Below are 20,056 nucleotides of genomic sequence, written 5' to 3' on the forward strand. Positions count from 1 at the left end.
CAGAGCTCCATCGAGTAGGACAATACAGACATGGATTATTACCACCTCTGCTTCACCTCCTCTTTAGATTCTCAATCCTCTAGTAAGCCTCACACATAAAATGCTGAGAAATATTTAAATAATATTTGTTTAAAGAAGTGCAGAGTTATTGCCCCTTAACTTTCACATGTCTTGGTCTAATCTAAGTATATTCACATAGTTCCTTAGAGGAAAGATTAACAGGGGCAGTCAATAAAAAGTGCCTGAGATTCAAGAAATCAGGGTTTTCCTCTTATCGGCTTGATTTGCTAGTACTGTATTAGATGACTATATTAGATGTGATAAATGCTAAGGATTTTTCCAGCTCTGATATGATATATGTCAGTATAAAATAACAAGAATGTCAGAATTTTAGGCTCATGACTGACCTCAAAATGTTAGTTGTTGAATCTTCTTGGACTTGAATCATTATTATACTCGAAAACTTGAGTTTCAATTTGAATATTAATTCCATGAAAAAATATTAAAATTTTTAATTCTATATTAAAACATGATTCATTACCAATATGAGCCCCTCACCTGCTATGGTATCACCCCTTGCTCTCATCATTAATATGGTAATTATTTAGATATAAAAAGCAATTTAAAAATTTTTTAAAAATTAAAATCAAGGCAACTGTGATTTTTTCCCCAGATCATTGATTGAAGTCACCGAAAAAAAAAATACTAGCCAAGGTTCACATACTGATAAAAAAGCATACTAGGTTTATTTTTTTTTAAGGATGATTGTAAACTACTGAATTTATCTGCATTATTGGGCAAAGTATCAGTACATCTTGATTGGATAAATCTGTACTGAAGACTAAATCTGACGTTTGGTCTGGAAGATTCTTACTCCTTTTTAAAATACGTTACTGAAGAGAATGAGAAATTGCATTTAGCTTGTATCTTCTGTATTTTATTGCAGCAAACTTGAAGAAGAAGAGAAGAAAAATAATGGCAAGAAAGAAAAGGATAAACCTAGGTCTGTGAAAGTTAAGAGAGAAACAGTGCAGGTAATTGTTTCACATCATCAGAGCCACATAAACATTGCATTTTCTCTAGGCAAGGCTCCTGCTTCCACTGTCCTCAGTGACTCTGCAAACTGAAGAGCTATATTTGGATCCCCATACTTAAGAAGATTCCTTCTTTGCTCGGCTTATCTATCTAATATCTGATCTAGTGCTTGTGCGTTTAAGAAGATAACCACCCTTTTCTCCACTGACCATGTGAATTATAGTAATCGCGGGAGATGTATCTGAATGCAAACCAACAGAGGTAGAGTTTAGACTTTTCTCCCCATTGTTTTGTATTAGAATGTTTAGTTTAAAACAAAATCCCAGTTAATTCTCTGTAAGATCTTGAGAAAATTACTTAAAAGCATCTTTAAGCCTCAAGTTTACATTCTATAACATCTCACATGATGATGACAATGATGATGGTCATGGCTATTAATTATGTAGTGGCTACTGTATGACATGTTGTATAACAATTTTATAACTGATCTTTGTAGTAACCATTCAAGGTATATATTATTATCTGTATTTATTTTAAAAAAGGAACTGGAGGCTTAGATAACAAGTTAGGAAATATATATTTAGTGACTATATATGTGTATATAGATACATACACACACATGCACAGTAACTTGGGGGCTAACAGTTGAACCACATGTTCTGGCTCTGAAGCCTATGATGCTCTTTAGATGTTGCCCCCAACCTCCATGTGTGATATTTCTGAAGGCTGTGCTTCCAGTCTTCATCACTCCTTTCCTTTATCTTTATCTAACTTGGAAGATCTCATTTCTGACTGTTTTTTCTGCTCTCATCTTTGGTTCTGACTTTGAAGAAAGACTAATTATTTACAAATGTAAGGCAGGTTATTTATGCCACCCAGTGGCTTCTCATCTCACTCAGAGTAAGAACCAAGGTCCTTCTAGTGACTGACAGTGCTATATGGAACCTGACTTCTGTCACCTCTCAGACCCAGTTTCCTGCTCTTCTACCCAGTGCCGTACTGGTCACCTGGTTGCTTCATGGACATGCCAAGCATTGATTCCTGGCTTTCCAGCCTGTGAACTCAAGAACACTGTGGTTAGAGTCCTGGGCTCTGGACTCAGACTGTCAGGGTTCAATACTGGCTCCATCTCCTTACCAGTAAGGTCAGACAGTTAACATCTATGCATTTTCATCTCACTTATAAAATAATAATATAGTTATCATTATGTATATTATGTTTATGGAGTCCCCAGAAACCTACCCAAGAATAACAGCACAGCCCTACACACATTAGGTCCTTAGTACTGTACATACAGTGAGCTCTGCCTTCTATGCGGCTTTCTGTCAAAATTCTGACCATTTTTCATGACTCAGATTAAGTATTTTCTATTTCTTAAAGATTTTCCCCATTTATTCCATAGATGTAATAGCTCTAATATCTATTATTTCTCAATTATACCATTTTAAAATTGTAACATATAGATGCATCTACGTATTTTATCCAAAGAAACTAAAATCTGTGTTCTATTTTTTTTTTTATTGGTTTCTTTGACAAATTACCACAAACTGGGTAGCTTAAAACAGCACGTATTATCTTATGATTATTTAGGTTATAATCTGGCATGGATCCCAAGGGGCTAATAGGGCTGGCTTCCTTCCTGGAATCTCTATGAAAGGTCCTTTGCTTTTTCTAGCTTCTGGAGGCTGTTGTTGTTCCTTGATTCCTGGACTTTTTCCATCATCTTCAAAGCTGACAACACTGCATGTCTAATTGTTCTCCCTCTAATTAATTTCAAAAACAGGATACAAGAGCCCTATCATTCACATTAGTTTAATTTACAAAACAAAGTGCACATAAATTATCATATTTTCTGTTTGTCATCATCCAGCTATGGAGGAATACCAGTACTCCCACCTTCAATTACGATTATTCAGTAATCCTTTGACTATTTTATATCGACTTCACCTTATTTTATAATTTTACAATTTACAAGTAGCACAGCAAACTCTGCATCTACTCTCACATAGTCTTAGGTAAACCTCACAAGGTTTACCTTTATTTATTCTATTTCCTAACAACAGCTGCCAAAGTATAACTCTAATAATTGTGTTTTTTTTTGGGGGGGGATAGTTGACACAGCCTAAAAATTTGCCTCTAAACTGACTCATTTTCTTAATAATTTTTTGTTACTTGGAACCATCTTTTTGTTAGTAATTCAGAACTGAAAGTGTTTTATCCATAATGTCTGAAGAGTTTCTAAATCCTCATAGGTTTTTTGAATGGTCTTAATACAAGCTTCCTTCTCTCCATTGCCATTGTTATTCTTCTGTTTCAAATATGCATCTCCCATCCCTGTACTTTATCAAGAAACTCCCAGAAAGTTGTCAGTTTCTCTAGGTATCATACCTATATTTTTCTTTCCGCATATTTTTATTTCAGATATGTATTTCTAAGCTTAGGAATGTCTTTGCTTTTTCAGCCTTTTAAAGACAAAAGAAGGGTCATAATATTTGTTTTTTGGGCACAGTATTTTAATTTAAAAATGTCCAACTTTATTGAGATACAATTGGATTATAACATTGGGTAAATTGAAGGTGTATACACTGGACACTTATAAATTGAAAAGTGTTTGTCACCATAGCATTAGCAAAAGTTCCATCATGTCATATAATTGCAACTGTTTTCTGTATGGAGAATATGGAATCTCTTAGGAACTTTTAAGTATATAATACAGTATTCTTAACTATAATCACCATGAACTAGAATGTATTCATCTTGTATCTGCAAGTTTGTACTTCTGACCACTTTTTCTCTTGCTCACACACACACACACACACACACACACACATACACATACATGTAGCCACCATCTGCTTTCTGTGTCTGTGAATTTTGGCTTTTGGGGATTCTACAGATAAGTGATACCATATAGTATTTGTCTTTCTCTGACTTATTTTACTTAGCATAATACATTCAAGTTTTTTTTTTTGACTCCCTGATATGACATTTATTGATCTAATATATGATGTTTATTGATATAGTAATAAATTGACAGTTAAGGAGACTAAAGTAGAGAGAAGTCAAGGCCAACAGTTGGACAATACACTGTCACACAGTCTTACTGCTATTCACTATAATGCCTACTAAATTTTATATTATTTCAGCTTCATAACTCATTTTTAAAAAAATTTTGATTTTAAATTTTGGGGCTGTGCTGGGTCTTCACTGCTGCTCGGACTTTTCCCTAGTTGTGGTGCACAGGCTTCTCGTTGCGGTGGCTTCTCTTGTTGCAAAGCAGAGGCTTTAGGGCACATGGGCTTCAGTAGCTGCAGCATATGGGCTCAGTGTTATGGTTCCCAAGCTCTGGGGCACCCGCTCCATAGTTGTGACATAGGGGCTTAGTTGCTCCATGGCATGTGGGATCTTCTCAGACAAGGGGTTGAGCGCATGTCTCCTGCATTGGCGGGAGATTTAAAAAAAATTTTTTTTTAACTTATAAAAAATTAAAAAAATTATTTATTTATTTTAATTGGAAACTAATTACTTGACAATATTGTGGTTTTTGCCATACATTGACATGAATCTGCCACGGGTATATTATGTGTCCCCCATCCTGAACAACCCCCCTCCCCATCCCATCCCTCTGGGTTGTCCCAGTGCACCGGCATTGAATGCCCTGTTTCATGCATCAAACTTGGACTGGTGATCTATTTCACATGTTTCAATGCTATTCTCTCAAATCATCCCACCCTTGCCTTCTCCCACAGAGTCCAAAGTCTGTTCTTTATATCTATGTCTCTCTTACTGTCTCATGTATAAGGTCATCGTTACTATCTTTCTAAATTCCATATATATATGCATTAATATACTGTATTGGTGTTTTTCTTTCTGACTTCACTCTGTATAATAGGCTCCAGTTTCATCCACCTCATTAGACCTGATTCAAATGTGTTCTTATTAACAGTAATATTCCACTGTGTATATGTACCACAATTTTCTTATCCATTCGTCTGTGATGGACATCTAGGTTGCTTCCATGTCCTGGCTATTGCAAACAGTGCTGCAATGAACATCGGGGTACACGTATCTCTTTAAATTCTAGTTTCCTTGGTGTGTACGCCCAGCAGTGGGATTGCTGGGTCATAAGGCAGTTCTATTTCATTTTTTAAGGAATCTCCACACTGTTCTCCATAGTGGCTGTACTAGTTTGCATTCCCACTAAGTGTAATCCCTCAGTATAAGAGGGTTCCTTTTTCTCCATATCCTCTCCAGCATTTATTGTTTGTAGACTTTTTGATAGCAGCCATTCTGACTGTCATGAGATGGTACCTCATTGTGGTTTTGATTTGCATTTCTCTGATAATGAGTGATGTTGAGCATCTTTTCATGTGTTGGTTAGCCATCTGCATGTCTTCTTTGGAGAAATGTCTGTTTAGTTCTTTGGCCCATTTTTAGATTGGGTCGTTTATTTTTCTGGTATTGAGCTGCATGAGCTGCTTGTATATTTTTTGAGATTAATTCTTTGTCAGTTGCTTCATTTGCTATTATTTTCTCCCATTCTGAAGGCTGTCTTTTTACCTCACTTATAGTTTCCTTTATTGTGCAAAAGCTTTTAAGTTTAATTAGGTCCAATTTGTTTATTTTTGCTTTTATTTCCATTACTCTGGGAGGTGGGTCATAGAAGATCTTGCTGTAATTTATGTCAGAGAGAATACACTCATTTTATCCAAATTGTAAATGGCAGGATTTCCTTCTTTCTCATGAAGGTCCAGTAATATTCTAAGTTTTTCTAGGAATCCTCCCCTTCTAGGCCTGTTGAGTCTCTTCCCCTTTAATGTTTCCTAGCTTTTATAGATTGTGATGTGCGACACATCATAAACATATATATTTTATATTGGTCTCCACCAATTTTATCAGCCTTCCTCTGCACCTCTGTTGTAAGCACCCTCAAGAGGATGCTGACATTAAACATTTTCAGATCCACTATAGAGTCAGCACAATTTTGAGTCCATGATAGAAACTTTTTAAATGCTTTTGATTTACTGCTATATGTATTCACTTTTCTTTTTCCTTCTTACTCTGCATTAGTTATTCTTCAAAACAGACAGAAGTGTAGAGAGGGTAGAAAATCACTCTCTGAGAGCATATTTTCTTCATTTTCCAGGAACTCTGCAGTGAGTTTCAGAACCAGGTGAGGAACGGAATGCTCATATGCACCAGGGAGAATGACCCTGTCCGTGGCCCGGATGGCAAAATGCATGTAAACAAGTGTGCCATGTGTGCAAGCCTGTTGTGAGTGTCTAAGCTCTTCCCTCCCTTTCAATCTCTTCATGATTTATCAGCCCTGTGTCTCAGTTTCTTCATAAATGTATAGAATATAGACTATTACTTAGATGCTAGACAATTTTAAAAGCACATGGAAAAGACATTAAGTAACACTGAGTCACAGTGACAATGTTATTCTCTATTCAGCTATCTCTCTATCTTCTACCTAAGGCATAGGGAGAATCTTAATTTAGTGCAAATATATTTTTACACCTGACAATCATCATTTGTAACAAAAAGAGACCAGCAGTTTGTTGATTGATCTGGGTGAGATTAACTGTTTTTAACACTTGACAACCATCATTCATAACAAAAAGCAGAAATTGGATGATCTGGGTGGGATTATATGTTTGGTTCTTTTCCCACCCCTGACATTTTATGATTCTTGAGTATATTCAGATACTGGTTAAGGGAAAACCAGCTGAACAGAGGTCTCTGGGATCAGTGTGTAAACACTTCTAAAATACCCTGAACAAGAAATGGAACAGCATGGATTGTATTTATCTTTTCAGGGGCGTTACCATATGCATATTACCATATGAAATAAATATTTGTATAAGTGAGTTACTGTAAAGATTGAAAGCCTTAAGACTTAGGGCCACATAATAGATGTTTACTGAACTGTCTTCTTTTTAAGCAACATCCATGTTCCTCTGGGTCCCTGTTTTCCTGAGTGGGGCCAGAGCTCCACCGTGTGGGACAATATAGAAATGCAATCATTATCACCTCTGATTCTACTCCTTAGATTCTCAGTCCTCTAGTGAGCCCCACACTAAAATAAATGCTGAAAAAAATACTTAAATAATATATCTGTTTAAAGAGGTGCAGCGTTATTGTCTCTTAACTGTCACATGTTTTGGTCTAATATAAGTATATTCACATAGTTCCTTAGAGGAGAGATTGATAGAAGCAGCCAGTAGATTAAACAGTGCCTGAGATTCAAGAAATCAGGGCTCTCCTCTCACACGCTTGATTTGCTAATGCTGTATTAATGACTATACTAGGTGTGATATATGCTAAGGATTTTTCCAGTTCTGATAATGGTACATGTCAGTAGAAAATAGCTAGGATGCCAAAATTTTAGGCTTATGATTTCCCTCAAAATATCAGGTGTGAAATCTTCTTGGACTTGAATCATTATTATACTCCAAAACTTGAATTCAAAATTGAATTTTAATTCAAGATAATATTTAAATTTTTAATTTTATAGTTAGACATGGTTTATTTTGATTATGGGTCCATCATAGGATTGTAGCAATCCTTAGTCTCATCATTATAATTGTAATTATTTAGATAGCAATTTTGAAAAATCAAGGCAATTGTTGCTCTTTTTCAGATCATTGATTGAAGTCACTGACAGAAAAAAGTCCACCCAAGGGTCACATACTGATTAAAAAAAAATACAAGTTTTGTATTTTTAAGGGCAATTGTTAACCATCGAAGTTATCTGCATTATTGGGCAAAGTGTTAGCACCTCTTGATTGGATAAATTTGTACTGAATCTGATTTTTGGTCTGGAAAACTCTCATTCTTTCTTAAAATATATTACCAAAGAGAATGGAAAACTGAATTTAGTTTGTATCTTTTTTTTTTTTTTTAATTGCAGTAGACTTGAAGAAGAGAAGAAAAATGTTGGCAAGGAAGAAAATGAGAAAGCCGAGACTGAGAAAGTTAAGAGAGAAGCAGCACAGGTAACTGTTTCAGGTCCTTGGAGCCTCATGAACACCCCATTCTCTCTGGGCAAGGGAGAGAGAGACCCCACGTACTACTTTTTTTATGGTTTCTCTGACAAATTACCAGAAACTTACTGGCTTAAACCTTACAAACTTGTGATTTTATGATTGTTTAGGTTATAACTCTGACATGGACCCAAGGGGCTAAATCACAGGGTTGGCAGAGCTGTGTTCCTTTCTGAAATCTCTACAGGAGAGCCTGTCTCTGCTTTTTCTAGCTTCTAGAGGCCTTTCATGAAAGTGCTTTGGGTCTTGGACTCTTTCCATCATCCTTAAACACTGCATCTCTAGTTGTTCTTCTGTAGGCACAGCTCCTTCTCACTGTGCAGTCTTAACTTGTCCGGTCTTAAGGTTTGACCCTTGTGATTTCATTGGGCACACTAAGATAATCCATGATAATATCCCCATCTCTAGGTCCTTAACTTTTTCACAACTGCAAAGTCGCCTTTGCTCTGCAACATATTCACAGGTCCTGGATATCAAGACTTGGATAGATTTCGGGTCAGGAGCTAATATTCTGCCAACCACAAACTGCTTTATGAAAGGGACAATAAATAACTGTTTTTAATCTCTCACAGTGCTTACTTCAGAATAATATTTGAATTAAGTTGAAGGTTTTCTAAGGAGATAAGTGATAGTAATCTTATATTCCACAAAAATGTGTGACCTCAGCATCTGAAAAGTGTCTTGTCTAGTATTGACCTTCTGTGTCATCATCTTGATGCATCCATTATGTTTGGGGCATTATATCCTAGTTTTCAAAAGGGTAACGTGGAGGAAGCGTTTAGTATTTCATTACCTGATGCTTAACTCCTCCCTCATTTGGCAGGAGCTGTGCAGTGAATATCGTAACTACATGAGGAAATGGACAACTTCCGTGCACCAGAGAGAATGACCCCATTGAGGGCCCCGACGGGAAAATCCACGGCAACACTTGCTCCATGTGTGAGGCCTTCTTGTGAGTAGAGCTGCGGCCACTGTTCCTCCTAAGTGCTGGAGAGGCTAGGCCTGTGGTGGGCGAGAGAGAGCATGTTGAAGGCTCCCTCTCTGAGGCAGACAGTGAAGGTGACCTTTTCACTGAGTTTGGGGATTTACTATTACAAAGCTGTCTACTTAGTGCATTTCTTTATAGTGTTCTCAGTGTTCTGAAAGGTACTTGAATTGCTCTTAAGGGGAGACCATGTACTAAGGGGAAATTCCCCCAGAGTTAATGGAATACAAGGATTGGCCATTTTTGTTCTGCATACATACTGTCATGAATAACCCAAAGATGTAATCACTGGGTGCTAACAAATTGAAAGTACCCTATCGTTGCATCAATTTTTTAAGTATCCTCATCGCTTCCTGGGAAGAAGGACCACAGCTTTGTTTTCCAAAGGAAGCAGAGTAGTGAAAATGTATTTACTGGTTGGCTATGCCCTGTGTCTTTGCTGCTGCTGCTGCTAAGTCGCTTCAGTAGTGTCCGACTCTGCGTGACCCCATGGACGGCAGCCCACCAGGCCCCTCCATCCATGGGATTTTCCAGGCAAGAGTACTGGAGTGGGGTGCCATTGCCTTTTCTGCCTGTGTCTTTAGGTAACACTAAAAATAAGAGGTGCAGAAGTAAGGGAATATATCTATCTAGAGAGATCCCCTTTAGGATAATAGGTACGGTACTAGGAATGGATTGATCCCCTTGCCTTTCTCTTACAGCCAGCAAGAAGCAAAAGAAAAAGCAGCAGCTAAATCCAGAAAAGCTAAGAGAGAAGCTGAAAAGGTAGTTACGCTGGAAGCTTCATACCACAATGAAGCTTTGTAGTTTCTCTTTAAAAATAACTCACGGGATCACTGAAGGCCTATGTGCGAGAACTCAGGTTCAGTTAGTCCAGGCCTCGATAAAATTTTCTTAAAGAGTCAGTAGATATTTTCGGTTGCGACTATTTGGTCTCTGTCATGACTACTCAGCTCTACTACTGTAGCTCTAAGGCAGCCATGGATAATATGCAAACAAATGGGCATTTATTTTGCATAAATAAAATTTTCCAGTAACTTTTTATTTATGCAATAAGGTAGTGGGCCAGGTTTTGCTCACAGGCCATAGTCTTCAGACTTCTAATTTACTCCATTGCCCTATTTTTAAATGATTTAAAATCCAGAGAGAGGAAGAACTTGTGTACAAAGGTAGTGAGAATATTGGTTTCAGAATCTTTATGTTTTTCCAAATTTGTCACACTTGAAAAATGGGAACAACAGAATTCAAGACACCAAATCTAGCATTACCTCCATACAACATGGAGCTTTGGATGAACACATTTCGTCAAACCAGGAGTGTCCCTTGCTTTCATTATTTCTGGGGCCAGCATTTGAGCAAAAATTAGAGCAACACTCCCAAATAATATTTTCTTGGTTCCAAAAGGACTCACTCCAGGTAGATTTTTCCAGGTTTGTGGTCATTTCCTTGCCCCCATCAAAAACTATTGATGTTAAAAATAATCTCTAATGAAATATCACTTGGAATTCTGAATGATTTGGTTTGTTTTACAACTGTATTTCCCACAATTGAGAATCTGAATTTTTAAAATATTAGCTCATATGCTTTCCTTTTTTCAACATCAATAGGAGACTAGTCTTTAGCATCAGATGATTTCTGATTTCACATTAGCTACTACCAATAAACTATCCTCTCATATTTCTTTTGCTAAATATGACCAGTTAGGGAATCTGGCAGTGAACCTTGCAGCAGAGCTAGGAAAAGTCACTCTTGTCTTCACTGAGTTTCGACTTGAACTAAAAGAAACAGAAAAAAATACAAAGTCAATCTTACTTGCCATCAGTAATTAATTATATGATCTTAAGTATTTGCTTATTCCATCTCAATTCCTCATAAATTTACTGAGTACTTCCGAGATGTCAGTCATTGTAGATATGTGTAGAAATATATTATCTCACATTATTGTCATAATAATTCAGCACATGTACTGAATACTTAATATTGGCATTATTATTTTAACTATGTGGAATTTATATTATTTTCATTTTATAGAAGAGGCAGTTGAGGCACAGAGAGGGTAAGACCCCTCACCCAAGGTCGCAGGGCAACAGATTAGAATTCTAACTAACAATATTAAATAGCCATCAACACATTGGGTTTGTCTGGACACACCTGGAATATTATGTTAAATTCTGTAGGAAAGGGAAAGAAATCAGAATGAGAAATGGTGCAAATGACTGAAAAAGACTGGAACAAAAGGACTGAAGTATCTGGGGGTGCTTTGCTATGGGAGAAGGACAAGAGGATTTTCTCCAGATATTTGAAGGAGTCCGTGTGGAGGAAGAAAAATATCCTCAGTTTTTCTGAGGGAAGTATGATATGTTGACTTTGCTTACTGGTTTGAAGGAACATACTCATCCTATTTGCAATGACATCTTAGAAAAATAAAACGCTATGAATAAGGATCCTATAGGAGTGATTAGAGTTCCCTTCCAAGATCCTCCTAAGTAGCACATGGCTAATTTGTGGGAATGATCTAATAGAAATTCTGGAATGAATTATCTGGAGGGTAATGAACTCCTTATCACTGCAGGTGTTACAGTGCAAATTACACAACTTATTGGCAGGCGTGACATAAAGGGGAGTATCAGGTGAACTTCAAAGTTCTACCTAAACCTTAATTCTTTAAAATTCTATGCTATATACAGTGTTCTTATTGCATTATAATATAATAGAGATAGACAGTGAAGTCTTGATTAAGAACTGTGTCCAATCCTCTGAGAACCCAGTTTATTAAGAGATTCTTGCTTATGTGTGACTGCCAGGTTCAGTCTGGACTTGGAAGCTAAATCTCAAGGAAAAAGAAACAGGAACCTCTTTTTAAGTCCTGTGGTCTTAGTAGGAATTGAACAAAACAACTGCCAGAAAGAAACATTCATAGGTCATTTTCCTTTTCCTTTTTTTTCTCCAGGAAGCACTTAGTAGGGACCCAGTAGGGTTATTTTCAAGAAAATACCCAAGCTCTTGCCTTTTCTCCTCCTTTTAGGATGCATGCAGTGAATTTCGGAGCCTTCTTCAAAATGGAAATCTTTTCTGCACTCGAGAAAATGACCCTGTGCGTGGCCCAGACGGCAAGACCCATGGCAACAAGTGTGCCATGTGCAAAGCAGTCTTGTGAGTGTGCAGATCAAGTCCATGCTGTGGGTGGCAGAGCTGGGAGGATAGTATATAGTGTTGGTTCTTTCCTTACATGTATTGTAAAAGCAACAAACGATCATGTGTAAATCATTTTAGGGTGACTCTTTCTTTACAGAGGCTCAGATTCACAATTCTAGAAACAGACAATAGATGGCCAAGTTATTACACTACCTTCTCCATTAGCCCTGGGACACCGCCTCACAGTGGATCACACCATCTTTCTTGATAAAATTCTAAGTCCTGTGCCGTCAGGTGGATCCCTTCTCTGGATTATTTTGTAATCCTCATCGGAAAGAATGCACAGATTTTACTACCAATCTAACTCCTCTACCTACATTTTTTTAAAAAATCACATTTTTAGGAAATTAAAGATAGCTCTTTACACAAGGTTTGGAAGTACATCTGAAATATTTGTCATTTAACAGTCATTTGCTGAACATCTAGAATGTTTACGTGTATAATGGTTATACAAAGATGAATGAAATAGTATTACCAGAAATGATATAGTTCAGTAAGGATTAGACGTGGGAATAAACTAATATAATACAAAGGAGTAATTGCTAAATGAAAAATGATGTATACAATGTGTTATGGTAGTTCAGGAAAGGGAGAGTTAATAGAAAGTTTTATGGAGGGATAAAACTGGATCTGGTAATTTGGATAATATGTGAACAGTACAGGAAGGAATGAGGATAAAACAGGGAACAGCATAGGTAAAATCTAAAATTAAGCAAGGTGTAGTATGTACATAGAAGAGAAAGTCATTTTAATTAGAACTTATCTACTTCACCAGCTTTGAAGGCCAGATCATGGATTTTGAAGCCAATTTTGTATATAGTGGTGAACTGCTAAAATTTTTCAGCTAGGAGAATAAGTGGCATAAATGTGGTTCCTTTTTGGAAGATTCATATGTTAGCAGTAAAAAGAAAAGCAAGGTACCAAAATTCAGAATACTGTTGGTGGTAGTAGGGAGTTACAGTAATCCAGCAAGAGGTAACTAGAACACAGAGCTAGAATAGAAGGTGAGTACATCAACACGGGAGACACAGCAAAGTGAAACCAAGGTAAATAGCCATGTGAGCTAAAGAAGAGGGAGCAGTTAGGGATGGCTCCAGTGTTTTGTCCTTTCTGAAGGAGAATTCAGGGGGAAGAACACATTTGGTAGAGGAGATAATTATGTTGGGACCTCTTTAATATGAGGTGTTTGAGAGAAATCCCTCTGGAGATTCACGGGAGCATTTACAAAATGCTAATTAATTGCTCACCAAGTCTTGCTTGTGGTTCCGTAAATGCTGGTTTTCTTCTACTGCAATAAGAGTCTTCCAGGCAAAAGGATGCAACGTAATGCATTTTTCTATTTTCAAAGAATAGGGCCTGCAATGTAACAGATGTTCAATAAAAGCTGACGGATTCTATAAAAATCTAATATGGTCATAGGATGAGGAACTCATAGAAATGCATTCCACTTTCTGTAATCTATTATTCCCTACCTCCCACTTTCTAATTTTCAGCCAGAAAGAAGATGAAGAAAGAAAGAGAAAAGAAGAGGAAGATCAGCGGAATGCTGCGGGCCATGGTTCCAGTGGTGGTGGAAGAGGGAAAGCTAAGGTCAGAGCTGCCTCTGAGTTCCATAACCAGAGTGGGCTCAACTCAGTGGCACTGGGCCATGGCAGAGCCTGTGGTCAAAGGCTATGAGTGTACACAGTGCTGAGCTGGAGAGCATCCTTGGAAGGACAGGGGATTTCCCCCTTATGACTGCAGAGTAATATCCAAGCAATTTTTAGTTTCTCTAGGGCTCACTCTGACTTCTCTGAACTTGAAAATAATTAACATGATGACCTGATCCCAGTCTCCTGACTCCTCTTTCTGTCATCTAGCTTTGAAGCCAATACGTGATCCTAGGAGAGGAAGTGGCATAAATATAACGATGATCCACATCACGTGCTCTTTAGTTCCTTTCATTATGCGCTCTCTCTGACTGGAGCCACTTTTGGGAGGTATATTTGCTATTGTTCCAAGACAGGATAATATGGTGAAAGAGCATAGGTTTTTGAGTCAGGTAGTTTAGGGTGTGATCCTACCTTTGCCACCTGGACTTGCAAAGCATTGAATAAATCACTTCATCTCATTCAACTGTATAGTTTCTCATACTTAGCAGTACTCTTATAGGGATACAGTAACTTAGGCGAGTGTTGGCACATTTCCTGAGATGTTTTAAATGTCACTATGACAATGTTGCATACAAGCCCACTCCTCAGGTATGTGAACACAATTGCTAAGATCACAGACACCTTGTCTTTAGTCGTATGACCTGGGTATGTTAAGACCCTCTCTTTGCCTCCAGATCTGACATAGGCCCAGTATTTGCCTCTGAAAAAGTTTGGCTTTTATGTTTGTACGTATTTTCTCCTATAGGAGGTTTGAGTTCTAACTTTCAAGTACAGACTTGTTAAGACCCTTTGTCTATCTTGTCTAGACTTTACTCAAGCCTGTCTTCTTTGGCATTTTGCATGATTTTATGCTTTCTCCTAGCACTTCTTTCTCTCTCCTATCTACATTAGAGGTCAGCAATTTTTTTTTGTTTTCTGTAAAAGGCCAGATAGCAAATATTTTAGGTATTGCAGGTTACACAGTTTCTGTTACAACTATTCAACTCTGCCACGTCTATGGGAAATCAGCCATAAATAATACCTAAATGAATGAGTGAAGGTGTGTTTCAAGTTTTATATATAAAACTTCCTATATAAGAACAGACAGCAGGACAGATTAATGTTGTAGGCTAGAGTCTGCTTACCCTTGGTCTATGCGATTAAATTCCAGCCAGCTTTATAATTTCCTTGTGTAAAACCTTAAAAGCAACATTACCCATGACAGCTGACCTCTTAGAATATGGATGATTCCAGCCTCTCTTCTGTTGACAGCAATCCTAGGTGTTACATGCTGTATAAGAGGAGATAGATAAGAACTTCTGACTCAGATTATTTAAGAAACTTAATAAACATACAACAGACCAAGTCATCCAGGGGGCCTGCTCTCTTTTCCCTTTTCAGGACCAATGTGCTGAGTATCGGGAAAAAATGAAAGATGGAAAACTCAGCTGCACTCGCGAGAGTGATCCTGTCCGTGACGCAGATGGCAAATCATACAACAACAAGTGTACCATGTGTAAAGAGATACTGTAAGTACTTTGCTCAACCTGTTTGTCTAAAAGAGATAGACACATATTCCTCCTGAATTAATGGCTGTTTCTCATTTGCCTGTAGTTTCTGTCATGAAATTTCTGTTAATTCTCAAATATCTCCTTCTATTGCATCTCCTAAGGAATAATGAGCCCAAACAAGGGCAGCTGATTCCTACTCTATTTTGTATCATACTTCTGTGAACTATAAGCCACTGGAGATTTTTTATCAGATCCGTGACTGTAAATTAAATTCCACCAGACTGAATCATTAGTCTCTTTTTCCTAATATTTTGTTAAGGTTCCATGACTTAATGTTTGTTTGAATCTTCAGGTTACACTGACTACCACTTCCCTATTTTTATTTTCAATTGAAGGATAATTGCTTTACAGTATTGTATAGGTTTCTACCAAACATCAACATCAATCAGCCATAGGTTTACCCATGTCCCCTTCCACTTGAACATCCCTCCCACCTCCCTCCCCATCCCACCCCTCTATGTTGTTTGAAAGAAATGAAACAACCTATTTCTTATATATGAAAAGGGAGCTCCCTAAAATACACACACACATATATTCATGTTATATATATTCATACACATTTCTTTTAAGCATAAAGCCAAATGAAACTTTGAAAGAGATATACATGTACCAGAGTTCTGTACTGTTTGGATCTTGGATCAGAATCACCTGGGTTATTAAAAGTCAGATTACTGAATCTCAGTGTAGATCCTGTCAGTAAAACTGTTGGGATTGACAGTGAATCTGATTTTTAAAATCTCACAGGTCATTCTTAATGTACATGAAAACTTAGGAACCACTAGCATAAATATTTTATCAGAAAGGTAAAAGATTAAAGAAACCCCTGCCCCCCAAACCGTAATCCTAAGGTACTTCCTACACCACTTGTCTTCTATCTTGGAATCCACTGGTAACCTAGATAAATTGAAATATTAGTACTAATCACTCAGTCATGTCCAACTCTTTGTGACCCCATGGACTGTAGCCTACCAGGCTCTTCTGCTCATGGAATTCTTCAGGCAAGAATACTGGAGTGGATTGCCATTTCCTTCTCCAGGAGATCTTGCCAACCCAGGGATCAAACTTGGGTCTCCTGCATTGCAGGCAGATTCTTTACCATCTGAGCCACCAGGGAAGCTTAGGAACAAGAATGATGAATTGGTAAGGAATTAAAACTACAACTTATGAAAAAAAGGTGAAAGAACTGAGGAAGCTGGACTTGGAGACCTGAAGCTTGCTTTTAAATATCAGAAGGATTAATATCAGGAAGAGATAATGGATTTAGCAGGCTTGTTCCATGCTTTCCTGAGGGTGTGAAGTAAGGATGAAAGTTACAGGGAGATTAATTTGGACATATATGAAGGAGACTTGGACATTAACTGAGTTGATCTCACTAGAATATCTTGTGGTGGGGAGCTTCTTAATACCCAAGGTGACTGTCCATCTCTGAGAGGTGCAGAGAGATTCTCTATGAAGAAGGTGGATTAGGATACATAAACTCTTAGGCCTCTTCCAAACCTGGATATGTGTTAACAACATGACTACTGAACTCTTCTTTTTTAGGCAAAGAGAAGCAGAGGAAAAAAACAGGCAATCTGTCTACAGGTCAAATGGGACTGATTCAGCATCAGGAAAGGTAAATCATTAACTAGGTTTGGGCAAGAATGGTCTTTCTGTAAGTCATTACTTGACTATCAAAAAGGTGGAAAGAGCATGCCAGTTGTTGCCAGTCAAGATCTTATGCTTAGAAGCTCAGAAGTCATCATGAATGTGAATATCACTGATAACTTGTTCGGTGCAGAAATTTAACACCAAATGGAAATCTTCCAGCCTAACACTTTATAAAACACTTTTATAAAGAGTAGTTTATTTAATTATCTCAATAACCTGGTCAACTAAGATTTTCCCTATCTCATTTTATAGATGGGGAAAATGAGGTTTGGCTGCTATAACAAATTATTACCAACAATAGCTTAAAACAACCCTGATTCAGCATCATATATTTCTGGAGTTCAGAAGTCCTAAACAGGTCTTAGTGTGTTAAAGTCAAGGTGTCAGAGAAAGGCTGCTTTCCTTGGTGGAGGTTCTGGGGAAGATCTTTTTCTTTGCCTTTTTTTTTTTTTTAATGTTGTATCATTCCGACTCTGGTTTGCCTGCCTTCCTGTTTCACTCATAAGAATCTTTTTGATTATAATGGGCCCACCCAGATAATCCAGCATAATCTTCCCATTCTAAAGTGACCTGGTTATAAAGCCACCTAACCTTGATGTGGGGGAGCTCTACACTGGACCACAGAGGTGTCCAAGTGATCATTTTTGGACTATGTAGCCTTACATGGCAAGCAGGAATTAAGGTTGAAGATGGAATTCACCTTCAGAAATTACCACTTGGACACCTCTGTGGTCCAGTAAAGAGCCTCCCACAGCAAGATTAGGTGGCTGCCCAACTCCTAAGTCAAAATCTTCAAAATTTTCAAGCTCAGTCAAATACTATGTGAAAATAGCCATCTCCAATATAATTTTTGCTTCTTTTCAGGATGTATGCGATGAGTTTAGAAGTCAAATGAAAAATGGAAAGCTTATTTGTACCCGAGAAAGTGACCCTGTACGGGGTTCAGATGGCAAGACACATGGTAACAAGTGTGCTATGTGTAAGGAAAAGCTGTGAGTATTTTTCAAAAATGAGCTTTTAATTGTTGAGTCTTAAATAATCACTCATCCGTTCAAGACAACTTTTTTTTTTTTTAAGCATACCTGAGGTCTTTGTTCATTTTGGTTGAAACGTTTCTTCTCATTTTTCTCTTCAAGGGAAAGGGAAGCAGCTGAAAAAAAGAAGGAAGAGGGGGAATACACGAGGAACACAACCGGAAAGGACAAGGAAAAACAGGTAATACATGCCAGACGTATCTTGTGCTCAACTGCTGTCACATCTGACTCTGCAACCTCATGGACTGCAGCCCTCCAGGCTCCTCTTGTCTATGGGATTTCCCAGGCAAAAATAGTGGAGTGGCTTGCCATTTTCTTCTCCAGGGGATCTTCCCGACTCAGGAATCAAACCCACGTCTCTTGCATCCCCTGTATTGGCAGGTGGATTCTTTACCATTAGTGCCACCTGAGCATGCTTATGCTTAAATTTGGATGAGTGGTTGCAAGCTTGGTTTATTCAACAAATAAACAGAATGCATATTATGGAATGCATACTCTGTCCCAGTTGTTGTGAACTTGATGATAAACAAGAAAGACATGACCAGATATTCAAAGAAATAACATGGAATTTAACTGTCCTTGAGATGGCTGGATGGCATCACCGACTCGATGGACATGAGTTTGGGTGAACTCGGGGAGTTGGTGATGGACAGGGAGGCCTGGCGTGCTGCGATTCATGGGGTTGCAAAGAGTCGGACACGACCAGGACTGAATTGAACTGCAACTCTGATGCAGTTACCACACATTATAGGAACAATGGCAATTGTCAAATTATTGTTATCAACTTGATCTCCCCCCTGAAGTTTAAAAACAGTTATGCAAATAGATGCCAAATTTATAAACAAGAAAAGGATCTAAAGCTTGGAGCTCCAGATGGTAAATTCTTGGCACTCTAGTGCCCTCTTGTGTTCAACTTGGGGTTTTAAAAATGAGGTTCAATGTTTTACACCACCAGCACATAGACGATGACACAGTGCAACCTCTTCTAATCCAGCTATGGACTGAGAAGAGTGAAACAGTGAAATTTCCCCAGGAAAGTTTTCCCATTAAAGAGGCAACTTTTCATTAGTTTTATGCTGACTAAGCAAAATGAAACAGTAGTAGTAATGGTCATTTTTGAAAAATAAATTGGGAATATCTGTTACCCATATTTTGGTAGATCAACGGCTTTGAGAAAATACTTTATTGTACAACTTGAAATGACCTCTACTGGACATGTATTCTAGATTGTTAAATTTCTTTCAAGTTTAAAAATATCTATTTCAAGAATTTCTAAAAAGGAAAAAACCTATATGTACGTATAGAAAATACCTAGATATTTTTTGTGCCTGTGGCAAAAAGAAAGCTACAGTCTTATCTACAAATGCAAACTAAAGTAAGCTTTATAAAGTACATGCACCATCGTATTTAAATATGCCCACAATCAGTGTTATCTACAAAAGCAAACTAAAATAAGCTTTATAAAGTACATGCACCATCGTATTTAAATCTGCCCACAATCAGTGCAGTAGGTGGTAGCGTCCAATTTTACAGTTGAGGAAAAAATTCAGAGAAGTTAACTACCCACAGATAACAAATGGAAGAGCTAGAGATTTGCACCCAAAGAGCAAAGGCTGCAATATCCTCACAGGGGTGCTATCATAGACACAGATGTATGCGGCATTTTAGGTACCTGGAAGAGGAAAACAAAATTCTAGCAAATTTAAAAATGATGGCTATGAGACATTTCTCATGTTGATCAGGTGTTCAGTTCCAGAGAATAAAATGCTATTAAACAAAGAAAAGTAGGTCTGGAGTTATTCATGGTACCACAATTTAAAGAAAGGTAACTCCAATCTAGGTTATTGATAGCATTTTTAAAGATAATTTCTCATATACTGTAACTCTTTGGGCTTAAAAAAAATGTTTA

At 37.6% G+C, this 20,056-nt stretch overlaps 1 protein-coding gene and 1 long non-coding RNA gene across 2 annotated transcripts in view; one reads left to right on the forward strand and one right to left on the reverse strand.

Annotated features, from left to right (window-relative positions):
• The window catches only part of SPINK5 (serine peptidase inhibitor Kazal type 5), an 83,583-nt gene that overhangs the window by 43,009 nt on the left and 20,518 nt on the right, over positions 1 to 20,056 (forward strand). The window contains 12 exon segments of the mRNA NM_001102102.2: positions 947 to 1,034; positions 6,182 to 6,309; positions 7,949 to 8,033; positions 8,905 to 8,936; positions 8,938 to 9,033; positions 9,768 to 9,831; positions 12,092 to 12,219; positions 13,755 to 13,851; positions 15,294 to 15,421; positions 17,006 to 17,078; positions 17,978 to 18,105; positions 18,250 to 18,328. Coding sequence (NP_001095572.2) covers positions 947 to 1,034; positions 6,182 to 6,309; positions 7,949 to 8,033; positions 8,905 to 8,936; positions 8,938 to 9,033; positions 9,768 to 9,831; positions 12,092 to 12,219; positions 13,755 to 13,851; positions 15,294 to 15,421; positions 17,006 to 17,078; positions 17,978 to 18,105; positions 18,250 to 18,328 — 1,126 coding nt within the window.
• LOC104972855 (uncharacterized) lies at positions 3,526 to 18,277 on the reverse strand. Its single transcript, XR_001500692.3, has 5 exons — positions 18,196 to 18,277; positions 15,123 to 15,183; positions 13,509 to 13,617; positions 8,875 to 10,841; positions 3,526 to 4,471 (listed from the first exon to the last, which is right to left on the reverse strand). It is a non-coding gene; the product is annotated as an uncharacterized lncRNA (long non-coding RNA).

This window comes from Bos taurus, chromosome 7 (genome assembly GCF_002263795.3).
Source record: "Bos taurus isolate L1 Dominette 01449 registration number 42190680 breed Hereford chromosome 7, ARS-UCD2.0, whole genome shotgun sequence".
Lineage (NCBI taxonomy): Eukaryota > Metazoa > Chordata > Mammalia > Artiodactyla > Bovidae > Bos > Bos taurus.